Source organism: Gracilinanus agilis, chromosome 3 (genome assembly GCF_016433145.1).
Source record: "Gracilinanus agilis isolate LMUSP501 chromosome 3, AgileGrace, whole genome shotgun sequence".
In the NCBI taxonomy this organism is placed as follows: Eukaryota; Metazoa; Chordata; class Mammalia; order Didelphimorphia; family Didelphidae; genus Gracilinanus; species Gracilinanus agilis.
In genome coordinates, this window is record NC_058132.1 from 405571594 (window position 1) to 405592535 (window position 20942).

The 20942-nt window shown below is 33.1% G+C and overlaps 1 protein-coding gene across 5 annotated transcripts in view; it reads left to right on the forward strand.

The window, feature by feature from the left end:
* The window catches only part of KDM6A (lysine demethylase 6A), a 260558-nt gene extending 247619 nt beyond the window's left edge, over positions 1-12939 (forward strand). For all 5 annotated transcript variants that reach the window (XM_044670194.1, XM_044670190.1, XM_044670191.1 and 2 more), the window contains 3 exons: positions 7065-7191; positions 10351-10521; positions 12072-12939. In XM_044670194.1, the coding sequence (XP_044526129.1) occupies positions 7065-7191; positions 10351-10521; positions 12072-12101 (328 nt within the window). In that variant the 3' untranslated portion in view covers positions 12102-12939. The remainder of the gene's footprint in view (positions 1-7064; positions 7192-10350; positions 10522-12071) is intronic.
* Positions 12940-20942: the final 8003 nt, after the last annotated feature.

Genomic DNA, 20942 nt, shown 5'->3' on the forward strand with positions numbered 1-20942 from the left:
TATTATGTATTCCTTTGTTTTGTACTGAAGATAATATATTCCATACTTGTAAAATAATAATTCTTCTATTCAAAGAATAGGTATATAGTTTGTTGAAAGTAAATTAGGCAGAAAATTCTGGTTATTAGACATACAGAGTGGAACCAAGAAATTAAATTATATTAACTTTATAGGGCAGATCAAAGTAAAAGCCCACAACAGAAAGCATTTATCCTTATGTATTTCCCTATATTTCAGTTCCTCTTTACAAAACAGATCATCCACAAATAAGAAATACTTTGATCATCATAAAAGTATAGAAAATAGTAGAACTCATCTGGTCTAGTCTCTCATCTATTATCAGAATCCTATTTGAGGGGGCAGCTGGGTAGCTCAGTGGATTGAGAGCCAGGCCTAAAGATAAGAGGTCCTAGGTTCAAATCTGGCCTGATACACTTCCCAGTTTGTGACCCTGGGCAAGTCACTTAACCCCCATTGCCTAGCCCTTACCACTCCAATACACAGTATTGATTCCAAGATGGAAAGTAAAGTTAAAAAAAAAAAAAAAAGAATCTCTTTTGAATCATTTCTTCCATGATATAGCTTTTACTTAAACATTTCTGTGTATTGGATGCATTACATCTGATAAAGCCTATGCCATTGTTATATGTCTTTTCTAATTGTTAGCAAATCATTCATTATTGGATGAATATATAATCATCCTAATGCTGTGGGTGTTATAATTATATATTGACAGTGATTGTAGTTCTTCAACGTATCACATCTTTTATCTCTCATTCTAGCTACAAGTCTATCTCCTTTTCCAATTATACACATCCCTTATGTCTTATATAAAGAAGGCAAATGACTGCTTCCTCTTTGGGCAGAAATCTGTGTCTTGTAACTTTCTCTTGGTCCTATTTTGAGGGGGTTGGGGAGTTGGCATCACAGAAAAAAAAACCCACTAGTGTCTTGTTCATTTTCATTTGAAATTGTTATCTTTTCCTTCTTGATTTATTCTTCTCAAGACTAAATGTGCTTTCTGTATCTTAATCCAAATTCTTCAAGCCAAAAGACAGTCTTGTGGTATGCCACTAAAGACTTCCCTTCAGGCTGATTCTGATGCTTTAGAATACCATTGTTTAACAGTCACAGTATGTATTTTATTAAACATATCAAATGTAAATAAAAATTGATGTTTAACGTTTATACATATGGCATGCTTTTATACAATGGTAAGTAAAATAAAACATATGGAACAAACCAATGCTGGATCCAGAAAGTTTAGGAACCAACAAAACAAAACAAAGGTTTATTGAGTTAACCAGTAAGAAAGATCCACCCTTGCAGACAAAGACTTCCTGCAGGAAAAGAAGGACAAGGCTTATATAGGTTTCAATTCAGAAAGAGATAAATTGGGAACTGGGCACCTGGATTGAACAGGGTTTGGGGATTAGAAGAACATGTAACTACAAAGGATCTTTTTGGATTAGCTGAGATTATCTATAATTACTTCTGTCTATTAGTTTTAGATACTTGCTGTTTCAACAGAAAGGATGATCAGAGACAGGGCAGGGGCTTTAATATAAACAGGGTCAGAGATAGAGCAGGAATTGCAAACTTAAGTGGTATTACCGTTAGTTTTCTCAGCTACCTACAACACAGACTATTTTCAGTATATTTTAAGTCTCTTTCCCTTTCCCCTCTGTCTTTCCATCGAACCCTTGGCTATACTTGTAAACTATTGTTTCAGACTGTTCTTTTATTATCTAGGCTTTTCATTTATGCTTGTTTCTTTATTCCATTGGTATAGTTTTTATATCATGCAAAATTATATATTAATGTATTTATTAGGGATATATTTCTATACTCATTTCCCTCTTTGTGGTACAGGGAAAATCCATCAAGTGATTCCTATTTTTACAATATTCCCTGGCCCCAAACCCTTTTCCTGCTCATTCATCACTTAATAGCTGTAAATTGACTTGAACTTAAAATATTTTTATATAAAATGTGGGGTAAAGTATTCACATTTGTATGTGTGGACAAATTGGTACATGTCTGTGATTTCTATATTATTATGTACATATATTATGTACCTACACATTTTTATATACATATACCTGTCTTTCAGTTGCTTTTCCACTTAACCCTTAAAAAATTTTTTTTATTATGTTGTAGCAATAGAGTGCCTGACCAAGGAAACAGTTAGGTACACAATATACAGGAGCAAATGAGCATAGTAACCTAGTGTTTGATAAATCTTAAACATTGTAGATATTGGGACAAGAATTAATGTTTGATAAAAATTGCTGGAAATTGTAATGTGGTCTGACAGAAACAAAGCACCTTTTAAAAGGGCACATGACATATATAAAGGGTATGTCATAAGTAAATTTGTGGGTCAGGGAAGAAATTACCTGTTAGATCTATGAATAGTGGAAGAATTCATGACCGAGTAAGAGATAGATTCACATAAGATAAAAATTGTTAATTTTGATTATATAAAATTTTTAAATTCTCTATATAGACAAAATCAATGCAACCAAAATTAGAAGAAAAGTAAGATATGGAAGGGGGAAATCTTTGAAGCAATTCTTTGATAAAGGTCTTGTTTCTCAAATATGTAAGGATCTAAGTCAAATTGTATAAGAAAAGCCATTTTCTAATTGATAAATGGTCAAAATATACAAGCAAGAAACTTTCATAAGGAAAAAAGTAAAAGCTATCTAATATTCATGAAAAAATTATTTAAATCAACTAATGATTAGAAAAATGCCAATTAAAACCACTCTGAGGTACTTCCCTCACATTGTTAGATTTTTGGCGAAGGTGACAAAAATGAAAAATGACATGTGGGAGGGAATATGGGAAAATAGATACACTTACACGTTGTTGGTAGAGCTATGAACTAGTTCAAATGTTTTTGAAAGTTATTTGGAACTATGCCCCCAAACCTAGAAAGTTATACCATATTTTGAACCCAACAATACTGCTCTTAGTAGTTATAATTATACTACACTATAGAATAGCACTTTGGGATATATATCACAAATAAATCAGAAAAGTGAAAGCAGCCCATGTATAGAAAAATACTTACACCCTCAATTCTTGGGTCCAAAAACAAAATTGAAGTTAAAAACCAAGAAATTCCCTTAATACTCTAATTAATCCATTTCAATATTAAAATATAAGAGAATATCGAACAAGTTGTAAATGCTACAAAAGAAGTCCTTTGGGATTATAAAGGAAGGAAAACTTCTAAATGGAGGAATCTTACTTTCTCAATGGAAAGTTCTGGGGAAGAGGTAGCATTTGACCTGGATCTCAAAGGATAGAGATAGGCTTTTGATCCCATGAAATAGGAAGAACAAAACATTCTAGTGTTACGACACATATGACAGAAAATACTGAGGAACTTCTTTTTCTGAAAATGACCAAAGTAGCAAATATAGGTATTCTTAAAAACTGTAGACAAGGTAAGAGAGGAACATGGGAGTGGCACAGTATTGTTTTGGATCAGGAAATATGTCTTTTATAATATTGTTATTAATGCAGATTTTTGAAGAATATTCAGTATCAAATGTTTTCCCTAATACAGGTTTACAAAAAGAAGTATCAGTTGGAGAGTGAAGGTTATCTAAAATTACAAGGCTACTAGCTTAGATGTCAAAATGGCTGAGTGCTACCTGGAGTTGGGAAGACCTGAATTCAAATCCTGCCTCAGGCACTGACTGTGTGACTGAGGCAAATCATTTAACCTCTCTCTGCTTTAATTTCCTTAACTATATAACCTACTCCCTGAGTTGTAAGGTTCAAATGGCTTAATATTTGTGAAACTGCTTGGCGCAGACTCTTTTCCTTCCTTTTTTCATGTTGGATTTATTTAAAATTTAATTTCATATTTGTTTTTTCCTCAGTGTCACAGTGAACCAAAAGTCCTAGTTTCCTCAAGATATATAGTAGGTGCTAGGTAGCATAGTGAATAGAGCACCAGACCTGGACTCAGAAGGATCTGGGTTCAGATCATGCCTTAGATACTTCCTAATTATGTGATCTGGGGCAAGTCACTTAATAACAGTTGACAAGTCCTTGCTGTTCTGCTGTCTTAAAATTAATACTAAGACAGAAGATAACAGTTTTTGATAGAGAAATCTTTTGTCTAGAGTAAAATATCCCTTCCAAAATGTCTTCCTAGTTGGTATAGCAACCTTCTTCCATTTATTCAATTGTTTGTCATCCCTTGTCCTCATTACTATCTAATTTAACTATTATAAACACCCCTTTTATAATCTAGGAATTTTCTTTCTCCCTCTTGAAGAAACCCAAGTCATATGCCATCTTTTCTAAGAATCCTTCCAATTCTAGTTAAAGATCATCTTCTAATTACCATCATTGAGCTTCAGTTTTGATCCAAGTTTGAATCATGAACTAGACTGTTTATTGAAGGCTAAAGTTTTTAACTAGAAACTCTTGAACTAAAATTTAAGCTCTCTGATAGTAGAAATTATTGAATTTGTACCCTCAGAACCTAGTAAAATGACTGGCCACATAGACACTTAATAAATGCCTGTTGATTTGATAACCATGTTAAATAGCATTATTATGAAAGAGCACCTCCTGAGCAAAGATTATCATGAGAATATACAAGAAATATACCATATGTGTTGTTAATGTGAGATTTGCCCTAGTGACTTGACCTAAAAAGGTTTTCTGAAAAGTTTTTATTTTATTTAATATTTTTATATTTCATTCATTGAGCTTCATGATTGTTGCTTTTGTTCATAAATTCATTGTTCTTATTTTAATATGTACACTTAAAAAATAATAGAGTATTTTTGGTTTTTCAGACCTGTGCACTGAAGATAATCTCTTCCCTAATTAAAGGGCCCATCTAGGGATCAGGAAAGAAATAGGACATACCAAAGAAGTGCAAATTGAAGCAAAGTGTCAAAAGGCAGTTTTTTGCCTAGGATATTGCTTCTTTTGAATGTCAATTAAAATTTAAGTTCTGAGTAAATTAATTCAATTGCTCAAAGGTGGATTCTGTGGCCCAGGGAAGATAAATGACTTTTTCAAAATCACTTAAGTATCAAAGGAAGAATTTGAACTTAAGTTCTTTTACTCTACATAGCTAATACTTTTTCCACAATACCATACTAGTCCTCCATCATTAAGGACTCTGCTAATTGCTAATAATTAAGGAACTGTTAAAATATAATTTCTTCTTTAACTTGAATATAAGCCCCAGACATATCTTTAAAGTTATTTAAACACTTCAGCATCTTAGAAACCAAAGAATCATTGTTGTAGAGAGCTTTCCTTGGAAATAAGGAAATAAGGAAATAAGGAAGCTATTTAACTGGGCATCTAGACAGTACAGATAAAATACCATGCCCAGAGTCAGGAAACTCATCTTCCTTAGTTCAAATCCAGCCTAATTTAGTTATGTGACCCTGTGGCAAGTCACTTAATGCTATGTGCCTCAGTTTCCTTGTCTATAAAATGGAGATCATAATAGTACCTATCTCCCAGGATTATTTTGAGGATCAAATGATATATTAATTATAAAGAATTTTAATAGAGTGATTTTGAAAATGTAAGCTATCTTTGTTTCCAGTAAACCTCTTGGGCACTAGGCTTTAAAATTCTATATTGTAGAGTAGATGCTTTTCTGTGTTTTTAGAGGGAATTTCTTCATTGGTAATTCCCTATCCTTTACCTTTGAAATCATAAGTCCAGTTCAAAACAATATAAAAATCATAGGGACCACTGTTGGTGAGATTATTATTGGGAAAACCATGCAAACTGCCAAGAACTTGGATCTTTAGGGATTCTTCCAAAAAAAAAATAAGGTAAGATTACTTTAGAGATTATTTAATACAAAACCCTTTTGAAAAAACTGAGTCAAGAAAAGAAGGCTATTTATTAAATAATTTGGTAAAATTATCGTGAATTAGAGATGTTAAACATATAGAGATCCAGAATAAAGTCTAAATGGGAAATATTTAACAATAAATTAAAAATAAAACAGAAATTAAATGTGTAGCTTGTAACAACTCCATTTTTATTTGAGTTTGACCCTACTCATGTAAAAATACTGGCATGCCATAGAAATTGTAGGAATGAGAAGCAAAGAGGAAAAGAGGAAATTGTGGTCATAAAATTAAAGACTTTCACAATATTTTACTTGACCATTTAAGTAAATCACAAAACCTCTATTAATTTTTTTTTCAGTTTTAGAATTTAATTAGCAGTATAACCTGAAATAATGGATCCTGCATATCTGCCTTTATAGGAGAAATGAACCGAACCTCCAGGATTCGTAGAATTTTAAAGGGACTTAGTAACTAACTTTAACATTGAAGAATCCCTTCAGCACCCTTCCCAAAAGAGTAATGATTCACCTTTTGTTTGGAGATCTCAAGTAAATTATTAACCATTATAGTATTAGGAAGTTTTTCCTTATAACAAGTCTAAATTTGGCTTTTCATGATACAGCAAAGTAATAATCAAATCTCTTTCCAAGATAGAAGAAAAGGAAAAGTTAATTTTGGCTAAAGTCACTCTTATTTTTTTTTTTTTTTTAAACCCTTGTACTTCGGTGCACTGTCTCATAGGTGGAAGATTGGTAAGGGTGGGCAATGGGGGTCAAGTGACTTGCCCAGGGCCACACAGCCGGGAAGTGGCTGAGGCCGGGCCTGAACCCAGGACCTCCTGTCTCTAGGCCCGACTCTCACTCCACTGAGCCACCCAGCTGCCCCCTCACTCTTATTTTTTGTTCAAAGTCATGTAGTGTTGATTTACCATATTCAATACAGATTGCATTATTGTTTTCCTATTAGCTTTAGATTGACATGCTTTTTATTCAATAGCATCTTAAAATTGTATCACTGATATGTATAATTATACATAAATGATAACACATTTCAAGTCATAGAAGTTAGGTTAGTGAAAGAAAATAATCAAAAAATAATCTTTGAGTCCTGCGTTATAAGCCCTTTAACAACATTCTTCATAGTAAAATACTTTGGTATTCATTTGTTGTTCATGTATTTTATCTTGCTCTGCCCTCTATCTAATAGGTATTGTCTGTTAAGAACTCTGAAGCAGTGTCAGACGCTGAGAGAGGCTCTACTTACTGCTGGAAAGGAGATCGTGTGGCACGGACGCTCAAAAGAAGAACCGGCTCATTACTGTAGCATCTGTGAGGTCAGTTCTTGTGCTGTCATTCCTCGCTGTTTGATTGTTTCGAATACATCTACGTTCCACTTTGGGCTTTTAAATGATTGTTAGATCAATTGCATTAACAGCTCAGCTTTGATTCAAAAGGCAAACCAACAAAATGATACAAAAATACGTTTTGAAACATAATGAATATGAAAATCTTCATGAAATTTTGAAAGATATATTGCAGAGGGTGTTCTTTCATTGACATCCTCTGCAATATATCTTTCAAAATTTTATGATTCATCGTTGAAGAAATAAGTTGCTTATTGTTTTTCTTGGTTTTTTTCCAGGTAAATTTTCTTCAGTTCTGTAGCTTGAGTCTGAAAACTTTGTGCTATTGATTTCAGCCTTTTATTTTACCAATATAAAGTGTAAATTCATTAATTTTTTCTAATGCCTCTCAAAATCTTTACGTTTTTAAATAGGTAAGTGCCTTAGAGCAGTGTTAACACATTTGTCAACATGCTTTCCAACAGTTAGGCTTCTTTTATTATTTCTCCTTCTAAAGATGATAAGGGAAAATTCACTCTATAGATGTATTAGCATTAATGTTAAAGTGAAGGATTTATTTCAATGATTCTAGCAAATAACCTCAAATAAACTAGGGGGGAATTACTTACTGCTTACCTCTGCCCCCGATCCCACCCCCAAACCTCCCCCCACCCCACCCCCCAACAGGACAAACAGCCTCTTCTTTCCTCTGTCTATTCCATCAGTGTAGTACGATCTAGAAGTGATTGAACTGGGGGAAATTTTTTTTTTTTAATATATTACATAAGCAAAGTTATCTCCCTGATTTTTTTTTTTTTTTGTTACTTGTAATTCAGAATAGGAACAGATGAAACTAGAAAGACTTGAGTTCTCAGAGATGATGGCTGATGCTTACTTTCTATAGAAAATTATGACTATTGGTGATTGTGCTAGGGAGAGTACTATTAATCTTTCTCTTGCACAAAGATACATCTTTAAGAGAGAATTGGAGAAAAGTTGACTCATATTCTTTCAACAGTTTACACACTTGAAAAATGGAAAGTGGACCTTTTCTGCTAGGTTTAGAAAGGTATCTTAAGCTTTTTATATTCTCTATTATTCTGTCATCACTCCCAGCTGTTCTCATAAGACTTTTGTGTAACAATAATATGGAAATAGGTTTTGATCATTGAAACATGTAAAACCCAGTTAAATTGCTCATTGGCTATGGGAGGGGGGAGATATGAGGGGAAGGAAAGAGCATGAATCATGTAACCATGGGAAACCTCCCTAAATTAATTAATTAAATCTAAAGGATAAGACTTTTGCCTAAACACATAAGAGATAAGGCTGAAGTTGTAATAAAAATAGAATTTTAGGGAACTGCCATTATTCCTTATTTGAAGAGGTTCTCTTAAGTTCTTAATGCCATTAAATGAAAAAACTGGCAAGTTAGTTCTTGTCACTTCAAGCAGTCTCATATGTTTTGATTTTGTTACTTCATGAAACTTTTTCTAAAAAATGTTTAGTGATGCAGCAATATTTTACACCTTAAATCTTGAGCTAAGTGTAACAATTTGACTTAACTTAATGCCATTTGTCCTGTGAGCATTTATTAATTCTTGATTGCACAGATGTTTTGTAGTAAAAAAAATTAGGAAATATCCTAAATTATACAAATGGTCTTTTTTTTAATTTACATTGAATGAGATACTCAATTGGGTGGGGGGATACTTTTTTCCCACTTTATTTCAGTTCTGAGTGGCCCAATTACTACCTAGAAGAAAAAATAAAATCAGTTCTTATCACCTCTCCCTAGCAGGCAACAGAATATTTGTAGATATCTAAGCCTGCAAAATGGCACTCAGAAATATACCACCTTCATATACCTTATCAGGAATTTAATTTTCCTCAATATGATGCTGGTGGCTTTTCTAACAATATGAAGTTTTCCTGTAGCTTTTTTTAGCCAGTGGAGAATTTTCATATAGTCATATGTGATAAGTTACAGAAACAGTAGGACACATAATTATTTTCCAGTCTTTTACTGTATGGTTATGTTGTATTTTGGTATATAAATATATGCCCATTTTTGTATGTGATGAAAGTAGCTCCTCACCATTGCTTAGGCCACATAAGTTTTGGGGGAATGCCAAAGACAGTTGAGATACTAAAAAAAAAGATTGAAAAATCCATAGGTGAACACCGATTTGATCATTTTAATCATTATGGTAAGCTCTTCACTAGTGGGGATTGCTTCTTTTACCTGTATCCTTCACACCTAGCACACTGGCACATAAGTTTTTAATAAATTGGTAATGGCACAGTTTAACCAACCATAGTGGAATATGTTTGTTTGGGCAGTGACTTCCTCATGGTAGTACCTAGTCAACCAAGCATGATTTAAAGGGTAGGGGTAAATGTCTAGTTTGAATTATTCTGTCAAATGCAATGTTTGAATGTTATAAGCACCACAGCAATAGATAGCATGTAATTAGCAGCAAGGGTATCAGGGTATCATTTTATGCGGCTAACACTTAACATTGAATTTGTATCTTTGTCTTGGTAACTAAAGAGAAAAAGTTTTCAAAGAGAGATAAGAGTAGTAGCTCATGCTGAAGCATAAAGTGGTATGGGGGCATTTGGGTGGATCAGTAGATAGAGCACCAGGCCTGGAGACATTTCCAACTGTGTAACCCAAGGCAAGTCACTCAGCTTCAAATGTTTAACTCTTACTACTCTTTAACTTTAGAACTGATACTAAATTGTGTGTGTGTGTGTGTGTGTGTGTGTGTGTGTGTGTGTGTGTGTGTGTGTGTGTGTGTGTAAACTCTTTTAAGTACAAGGAAAGTGACATTTTTATATACCCCAGCATTTGGCATGTGTATGGTATAAGGTAGATAAAATTTTATTGTTTTCAGTTGCAGTTTTAATCTATCCCTTTTCTCTTAACAAGTCAAGTTTGGCAGCATTCTTAAGTGATATGAGCCAGGTATTTTACTCCATTTAAGTGTAACAGGCTTGGTGCTGTTTTTAGCAACTGCCCTTAACCAGTGTATACTGGCTATAACAGACCTTGAAAAATAATTTCCACATGAGATTGTCTCCCTTATCTATAGCTAAGACTTTTCTGTATCTATACTAGGTACTCTTTTCTTTTCTCTGAAATAGGTAGAAGTCTTTGATCTGCTTTTCATCACTAATGAAAGCAATTCTCGAAAGACCTACATAGTACATTGCCAAGACTGTGCACGAAAAACAAGCGGGAGCCTGGAAAATTTTGTGGTGCTAGAACAGTACAGAATGGAGGACTTGATGCAAGTTTATGACCAATTTACATTAGTAAGTGAAATTATCATGTGAGTATATAATTAGCTGGGTTAAGAAGTAGCAGAATTTTTCTTTTCCAAGCAGTAAATAGGAGGTAATAAGGTACTTAAATAATTAAGTATTTTCCTGAAATAGATATAAAATCTCCTCCACACTCTTCTTTTCCCGTACTTTCTGGTTATATACTGTTATCATAATAATACTACCTAAGACTTTATGATTCTTCCACCCTCTTTGTGCTATTCAGAAATTTTATATTTATTATATAATGATCTCATTTGAAATGTATTCATTGTTTAATGACCATAGCACGAAGAAAAAGATACATTTACTGTTAATTTTTCCTGCTTATTCCTACATATATATTCCTACAAAAATATATATGTAGATAGACAGATTTCTCTAGGCTAATTGTATTCAAGATATTTAACCAAAAATGTTACTGGTATGACAAGATTTGTGAAATTCACACATCTGTTCAAACATAAAATCATTATGATTAATATATATTATGTAAAAATATATATTAAAATTTTAAACAACTAATTTGCTAGAGTTTTTCCTTCACGTTATGTTCATGAGCATGTAATAGTACCTGATCGCTCTTAACATATTAAGTTTTTAAAGCTTTGGAAATTTGATTCATTGTGTTTTTAACTGAATATGGTCTTCTCAAATTTGTCTAGATAAAATTAGGTGGTGCTTGAAAAAATGCTAATAGTCTTCACTCTTTGATGTATGTGTATATAAAATGATTTCATTTAAGTGAGCTGTGTTATAAACTAATAATTTGTGAAAATAGTGATAATGTTAAATTGGTTTTCCTTGTCTTCTACAAAAATCTTTTTGAGTTCTAAAAAAATGGCCAGCCACAAACTTCTGTGAGTTGAAAGAATGGGAAAAGGTAGGAGGAAAAGGAAGGTAAAGGGAATGGAATAGGAAGGAAGGTAGCCTAGCTGGGGTTAACCCCACGTTCCAATGGGAAATTGACCTGAGCCCTTTGGAACTCAATAAATCAGGTTACATTTAGGGATAGAATAGCTGGATTTATTTAGTTTAGGAAAAAGTTAGGTATGGGGCAAAACTAGGAGTTAGATCTCTGAGGGGACCAAGGCTCTCCTAAAAAAGCCAGTCCACCAGTCAGGGGAAAAAGCCTCTCTAAAAAAGGCGCCAAAAACCCGCCCTCTCCCTTCTCTTATACCTTCCTCAGACACAAGTGGGAGGTGTCTGAGGAAGTTAAGGTAGAGGATCCTGAGAAGAGGGCACACTTCCCAAAGCCAACATCTAGGAAATTAGACTCATCAGCATTTTTTTTTTTTTAAAGAGATTCCCATGGGTAGATGGAAAAAGTGATGGTGTGATGTACTTTTAGACAAACTGGTCAATTTAGGGGCCACTACTGAGATTTCATTGTAGAATAGACTGTTGGTAACAGTTATTGAACTTTTTCTGAGATTTGTTACATCTTCTGAAATTTTCTTCAAAAGCTGGCAGTGGAATTAAGATACTTCTGTTTATGTACCCCTGAAACTAATTTATTTTGGGTTCTTTCCTGCCCCTAGGCTCCTCCATTACCATCCTCCTCATCTTGACATTGTTCCATGGACATTAAATGAGAACTTTTCTGATATTCAGGAAGTGACCCAGTTCTGCACCACTGGTTTTTGTAGCTATCCCGTAAGGCTGCTGGCTGAAAGCTGTGTCTATGCAACCTTCCAAGTGCGGAGTGTCAACCAACTGGACAGGAGAGAGCACTGCTCCTACTCCAGAACTCAAAATAAAGCTGAACCAGCTACACTTCAAAAAAAAAAAAAAATTCCACGTTTTGTATATATCTGACAAAACTGGCAACATTATACAGACTACTGACTTGAAGACCACCTCTTTTATATTTCTCTGTTTCTGGGCTGATGACTTGGTTTCATCCATTTCCTAACCCCTCACCACCTCCAGAATTTTCCTTGGAAAAAGTACTAGCCTAGCTGGTCATTTCTTTGTAAGGTAGTTAGAAATTTTAAGTCTTTCTTTGGGCAACATTTTTTTTTTTAATGTGAAAAGTTAGGTGATAAAATTTTTTTACTTCTTTTATGTTTTTCTGTCTTGTTTTAAAACCATGACGGTTATACTTTTGGTTCCTAAATAAAACTTTAAAAAATTAACAGCCAAGTCACAAAGATAATGGGTTGCACATAGACTAAGGAATAAACTTCAGATTTGTGATTTTTGTTTCTAATCTTGATGTAAATTTACACTATTTATAAATACATATTTATTGCTTGAAAATATTTGTGAATGGAATGCTGTTATTTTTTCCAGATTACCTGCCATTGAAATTTTAAGGAGTTCTGTCATTTCAAACACTACTCCTATTACATTTTCTATATGTAAATAAAACTGCTTAGCATTGTACAGAAACTTTTATTAAAATTGTTTAATGTTTAAAGAGTTTTTCTATTGTTTGAGTTTTAAAAAAGCCTTTATGTACAGTGCCCAGTTTTTGTTCATTTTTCAAATCTGATTATATATATTTTATATATACTTCTGTATGTATATATAATATATATAGAAATCTGAATATAAAATATATGTATAAAGATTTAGAACTTAAATTTTTCTCATTTTAAGTTTCACATCTATGGTAGATTCGAGGTGTCTACTGTAAAGTATTGCTTACAAAAAGTATGATTATTTTTAAAGAAATATATATGGTATGTATCCTCAAGACCTAAAATGTCTTTCAGACTGGTTTATTGTTAAATTGCAATTACTGCAATAACAGACCAATAAACAATTACTGCCAAAAAAAAGTACAGTAGTAGAAAACAAGTAGTTACTGAACTTAAGTTTTTAAGGGAATTTCGTTCTGTGGGTTTGATTTCACTTGACACAATTGGAGATGGGAAGAAATGAAAGGTCAATTCTAGATATATAATTAGAGTTTAGAGTACAATTTAAAGAGATTTGTGTTTAAAATCAGACCTATATTTATATGATTTCCTAATAACACTTAAACTGTAAAAAGATATGATTTAAGGATAAAATTTAAGCCATACTTTCACCACCACCCCTCCCCCCAAAAAAAAACATAAACAACTTTCTTTGGGTTATATTCACTTAGGAAATATTAATACTTTAAAGAGAACATTTTAGTTTGAATTATATTCATGTTAAAAACTTTTAATTAATAATAGCACTTTTATACTTTGCATTTGTGTTGCACTTTTTACTTCTCAAATACTTTTTCTTATATTCTCATTTTCTCATATTGTTACTTTAATGAAGTTCAAGAAGCAAATTAAGTCAGACTTTTCCAATACCTGAGGTTAAATAAAAGACTAAAGAGAATATGTAATAGTCTCCTAAGGAGTCATGCTGATTACAGTAATGAAGTGCCTTTTTTTAAAAACAGCTCTTAAATATCTTGCCCTGCTTGGAAGGTAAAAAAAGGATGGAAATACTTTATTAAATTAGTAATAAAAAAGCATAAATATTGATCATCAACTATTGGTAGCAATTGGTACCAATTTATTTATAGTAACAAAAGGAAACAATTACAGTACTGTCTTAATCTAGAAGCAATAGTGTTTGGCTGAGTGAGAACTATTCTACTAAGCAGTTCAATTGTTGTTAATATTTTACAAGTTATTTTCTCTTTAATTCCCATGAGTTACTAGAGAAAGAATATGGGATATCTCTTTTTTGCCCACAAAATCCTAAACAACTTTAGGAAATAAAAATGTAAGATTATAAAGAAGAAATAAAGGAGTATGTAGTTATTGGAAAAAAATGAGAATGATGCTGTCTACAAATCATGAAGATTTTTATAAATTGAAATAGCCTATGAATTTATAGTTCTCAATTCTTATTACTGTAGTAAGGCTAATGTTATCTTTTAGAGCCCTTGTTTCATTTCTATTAAAGTAGCAGATTGATTCAAGTTGTGAAATCTAACAACATAAGTTTTCTGGTGATAAATTCTCAAGTGTTTCATTATTTTATAGTCATATAAACATAAGTAATAGATTGTTCACTGGTAATACTTTCACCTTCAAAAGAAAAATATGGTTCAACTGAAGATATGACAAAAAGAATCTTGTATGGCATTGTTATTTCAGCTCCAGTATGCACGTGTGCTAGATTCCATCAAATACATTAAACCTTTTCCCTAAATTTTACATACAGAAAATAACTGATCTAGTCAAAGCATTTGCAAGCATTTTTTACAAACCTTAAAAATGCTATAAAAATAGAATAACTACACTTCATCTCAACCCAAAGATAAAGATGAAACATAGATAAGATTGTAAGCTTTTAAAGAAATTTATTACTAGTGATTTGCTTACTTTTTATCAACTCTTTCCTGAGCAGATTTTTAGATGTTAAAATTTTGGGACATGCACACTTAATAATTAATATGTAACTTTAGAGAACTACTAGAGAAAACTTATGATTAAAGGACAGTCAATAAGTTCTGAAGGAAAACAGTGAGATGGAAGTAGAGAAACATCAGAAGACTTTTAGAACCAAGTGGATAAAAGGCCTTGAACAAATAAGTAATTTCAGGGGGGAAAATGGAGACTTCAAAGTAAATGAAGAAATAGTAATAATTTAGAGTTGTGGCTTTATACAGAAAATCAATTTAATTTTTAAAAGCCTTCCATAAAAAGACAACATACCTTCCTAGAATCAAGAATGGAAAACCTCAGATCTGATTCTTTCCATAATTCTTAAGATCTTGTGAAATATATTGTTCTGTTATATAGGAAGTTGAGTTAGAATGAGTAAACTGTGGGTTTATCAACTAATGAATGTTAATTACCTCACTTTGTCTTTCCCGTTAGCTTTACGTTCATCTTTTTATCTCGTCTCGCCCTCCTTCCATCTCTTTGCCTTGTCATCATTTCCTTGCTTCCCAGCCATTTCTAACTTGTTTGCTATTAAAATCATTCAAAATATGTTTAAAGTTTTGTATTTTTAAAAAAAAAAGGCTTGATCTTTTAAATCAAGTGAATTTTATCTTATAAGAGGTTTGACTAAAGAAGCAGGCCCACTGAAAATTAGCCTCACTGTTTTGTCAAACTTGAAATTTCAAAAGGAAATTAAGTTGATTTTTGTTGCCACATCCCTAAATGTATTTAAAATACATTTCATTGAAGTCATGAAACATGACCCTTTAATTTTACAGATAAGGAAAACTGAGGCCCACTGAGGTTAAATAACTTTCAGACAGTTAAGTTTTCTGAGGCACTATTCAAAATGAGATCTTTCCAACTCCCAAGGTCATTACACTCCCCACTGCCTCAGTTCTTAGTACCCCTCTGAATTTTCTCAGCATTTCGAGAGGTGGAAGAGACATCAGAAATGAGTTGGGCAAACTATTACCTGAATAGGAACCCAAACATTTTTCATTCCTACGTTTTGCCTACAAGGGTCCAGTGTTATTTGTGTTATATAGTATAACCCCAAATTATAATTGAATGATGATGGCAAGTTATCAGAAAACCTCTAGTCATTTTCAGCTATTTTACCTTTTAGCACAGTACCCACTTACATGTCCAGATAACTTAAGTGCTTCCCTAGGCATCAACAATGAAGTCCAATTAAACTGTCCTTGTAGCTCTCAGCATCAAAATATAGGAGAATTGAAAGGACTAAAAAAAGCACCTTGCCTTTCTGTGCAACACCTACTGTCCATGTAACAAGTGTCTAAATGAATGAGTCCAGATGACTCGGTGACAAAAGGAAAGAAGTGTAGTGATGTAGATGTAGATTCAAGCAGTGATGAGTGAAAGGGAGGGTATACATTATTAGGCTACCCTTAAAAGCATAAATTTCTCAAGGCTAAGCAAGAGAAAATGAGTTTCAAGACTTGATCTGTAGCTATATTCACTTAAAAATTTAAGACTCCAAAAGTTGGTAGCAGTAGTTATATGAAAATTATGTTTTAAGTAGAGTGGTTAGGCAGCACAGTGGATAGAGCACCAGGCCTGGAGTTGGAAGTAGCTGGGTTCAAATCTGGTCTCAAAAACTTCCTAGCTACCCAGGAAGTCACCCCTGGCAAGTTACTTAATCCCAATTGCTTACCCCTTGCTGCTCTTCTTTCTTGCAATTAATACTAAAACAATAAAGGTTTGAGGGGAGAAAATACATTTAAGTCTCCAAACAAAGTAACTTATGAGAAAAAATAGTTCTTAGAATAAAGCTCTCATTTCATTTTCCTGAATGTCATGGAGATAACTCTTAGGATAAAATTAACACAAATGTCATTCCACAATCCAGAGAAGCAATTATATTCTATAAACTATGTTCCCAGGATTATTTTTCTCTACTTTGATTATGAAAGATTAGACATGAGGTCATGGAGTTAGTTGCTGGAAGGGTCCTTAGTTGCATCTAACACAACTCAGTTTGCACTTAGAAAAACATGGCCAAATAAGTTTTGATTTGCCCAGGTCGTATTAATTCCCTATTCAATTCAAGTAGGTACTTGAAGAAAAAGTCTTCACTTTCAAAGAACCAAATCTGATACAAAACATTTTCATTTGGGATCAAACAAATGTATTTTCATAAAACTGTGAGACAGGATTCAAAAAGACATTCTGAAAATAGGAATAGGCAGCATAAATTAAGGATTCCTACTGAAAACATAGCCATGTCACTGAATTGGCATGGGCAGAGATTAGGCTAGGTATAGTGCACAAGGAAGAAATTTAAACTCTAGACAGTAGAGCTCTGCTAAATATATTTATCTGAAATTACTGGCTCAAGTTTCAGTTTTTTCATTTTATTCTTCAAGAAGTGTAGTTAGAACTGCTGCTCATGCTGAATCTGACCAATAATGATAGTCTTGTTGCCAAAGTATAATTTTGGAAGGAAATTGGCATTTAAGAATTAGATTGAGATAAATTAGAAAAGGAAAATTAGGTATCTGTACCTGTACACTAAAATTCCAAGTCTGAAAAATATCCTTCAGGATAGTGGCAAACACCTTTGTTTAGCATTTCTGATTTTATTCCTTGTTAAAAATCCAAGCATTGAACAAAGTCATCTAAATATTTAAAAGAAATTTACTTATGTAGGGAAGATTGATTCTATTGCTTGGAAGCAATACAAATCTAAAGGAACATAGTATAAAAGTCAATTGCCCTTTTTAAGACTTTTCCACCTGACTCTTGTGATTTGAATGCAAGTGGAAAGTTAACAAGGAATTTTCTAATTGTCAGTCATAATAGTTTAATCTGATTATGAGTAGCATTTTAAGAGCAATTTAAAACATAGCTAAAATTTCTAAGGATTCCTCTGCCCAAATGGTATCTATAGCACAAAAAAGAAAAGGATAGTCCCTGAGTCTATAAGCCAGGGGTTGGCAACCTTTTTGGCTGTGAGAGCCATAAATGCCACATTTTTTAAAATGTAATTTCATGAGAGCCGTACAGTGCTCACAGTGCACGCTCCTGTAACAGCGCCTGAAAAAAACTGACTGGCTCCTGCAGAAAGAGCTATATCTGGCCCTCAAAAGAGCCAAATATGGCTCGAGAGCCATACATTGCTGACCCCTGCTATAAACTAAAGAACTGGTAGATCCTCCTCCATACAGGGAAGAAATTTCATCTCAGCCAAAGACCAGCATAGAACAACAGCAATTAAATGGAGCAGCAAGACATCATCGAGGGATATTAGCGGCTGCAGCATCAGAGGTATGAGTTGCCCTATCCATCGTGTTTCCAATGTGTTCCCTCCTCCGCTTGTGAAGGTATAACCTCTAATGATTAATTCCCTCTGTGTTTGAAGTAGTAGAGCAAGGAATCTCGTCACCTATTTTGTTCTGCTATTTGGTTAAATGTCATTTTCGTTAATGGTTACCCAAAAGCGTATTAAATTTGAGGGTGTGTGTAGGTGACTCAGTAGAGTCACCAAGCTTGAATTGAAAGGACCTGGGTTCAAATACAGCCTTAGACCCTTCCTAACTGTATAACCCTAAGCAAGTCACTTATCTCCAATTGCCTATCTCTTACCACTCTTCTGCCTTGGAACTGATACTTGTATTAATTCTAAGAAGATAAAGATGGGGAAAAAAAGCATTTGGAATCAGAGCATCTGGGTTTGAAACTAGCGCTTCCTTTTACTGTGTCATATCAGAGAAGTCACTAATTCTGAGCCTCATCCATAAAAGAAATTTTAAGGATACATATGCTTACCAGATTTAGGGGAAGTTTTTTCCATTTGCTATGTGTGAGACATTGTTCATGACGGTAGCAAACTCCTTCATTTTATGTCGCCTGATGTTATTCCTCAATTGATATAGAAAATCCAAAGATCATTGAACAAATTATCTCTTAAGTCTTTCAAGGAATTTTGTATGAAATGAGGACAGTGATTCTATTACTGAAAGTAATATTGATCAAAAGGAAAGTAATACAAACGCCACTAGTCTTTTTCAAGCCTTTCTATCCAGCCTCTCTGATTTGAATAGACTAGATTGCATCATTGGTGTAGAATGCAGTTGAAAGAAATTCCCACTAAGTCATATGAGTGTACTCTGAAAGAAGACAAGCATCATTAGGAGAACAATTAAAGATGTTTAGCTAAAAATACCCAAGGCAAGGTGTTCTTAACCTAGAGTCAAGGAATATTTTAAAAATATTTTGATAATTTCAGTATAATTTTTTATAATCCTATGTATTTTATTTATCACATTATAAAAATTCTGAGAAGGGGTCAAAAGCTTTTAGCAGGTTAGTAGTTTTCAAGACTGCCAGAGGAGTCCATGACACAAGGTTAAAAATCTAAGGGATTCTCTAGACAAATGGGGTTTGTATCCAAAAAAAAGTAAATTGTGGCTATAAACTAAAGAACAGATATTAAAAGAAACCTTGTTACTCTTCCAGATAAATTTTATTATTTTTTCTAGCTCAAATATTTTTTGGTCATTTAATTAGCTTGGAATTTAATAAATAGATACGGTAGAATTGTCATTTTTATTATATTGGCTTTACCCACTCAGAACAATTAATATCCCTCCAATTATTTAAAATCTAACTATTTGTATAAAAAACATTATATAATTATATATGTGTAGTTCCAGAGTTTGTTTTGGCAGGCATATTCCCAGGTATTTTATTCTGTATATGGCTACTTTAAAATAGATATATTTCTTACTATCTGTTCTAGGCTTTGATGGCCTATGGGTTTATTTTATATCCTGCTACTTTGCTAAAATTATTGTTTCAACTAACTTTTTAGTTGACTCTAAGATTTTCCAAATGTACTATCAGAAAAAATACTCCTTAAAGTTAAAAAAACAAAACATTTAAATGACTAGTGGAATGTTTATTACTCGTCTGGGCCTTGCCAATATAATAAAAAATAACATTGTTATCAAAGTTAATTTACATTTTAATATGATTCCAATCAAATTATGAAGAAGATCCTTTTAGAATTTGATAAAAATAAAACTCATTTGGTAAAAAACATCTAGAATATCAAAGAATGATGAAAAGGTCAAAAAGGAATTGTATATGCAGACCTCTTATAAAGGTGCAGTCATCAAAACCTGATAATTAGTTTTAAAAGTAAAATAGAGATTAATGAAACAGACTAGCGAAGGCATAAACAACCAATGGAACTTAATAACCCAGTATTTGGTGACTCCAAAAATACTACATCCCCAGGAAAGAATTTGCCATTTGAAAAATATTTCAAAAAAATTCTTCAAAATAATAAAATATATATTAAGAAAAATTCTGAAGATTCTTTGAATTTTGTGTGTATGTGAGTGCATATATGTGTATATACATACATATATATATATATATATATATGAATTTTCCAAATACTGTGTATATATGAAGAGTTCAAACCATGCTAGAGATGTCCCAAGGGAATGAATTGCTTTCCTCTTTTTCTTCTCATTCATTTACTGATTACAGGTTCTTACCTTTTTTCTTCCTTTTAATTCTCCCTTCATGATCAGTCATCTAAAATTGAAGCTTGTAGTTCCCTCCCTCTTAAATGTCCTGTCCTTGTCTATATTCCTGTTGAACTGAATGTATTTTTTTATACTGAACTATGTGGGTGTAGTCAATCCTCCTCTTCCCGATTCATAGAAAAATGAGAATCGTGTGTTGTCTGCTCCCCCAATTTTTCCCTTTTGTTTTGTACTGTACCCAATTATGAAAACTAGTAAGTTCCCCTCTCTACTTTCCTTTCATGACCATGAAACAGAACAGATCTACCTCCTTTTTTTTTTTTTTTAATTCCTCTATGACCCTTGAAAGCATAAGAAGCAGCTAAATTGTTCAGTGGATAGAGCCAGGCCTAGAGATAGAAGGTCCTTGGTTCAAATCTAGCCTCAGACACTTTCTAGCTGTGTGACTGTGGGCAAGATCCATAAGCCCAATTGCTGAGCCCTTATTGCTTTTCTGCCTTGGACC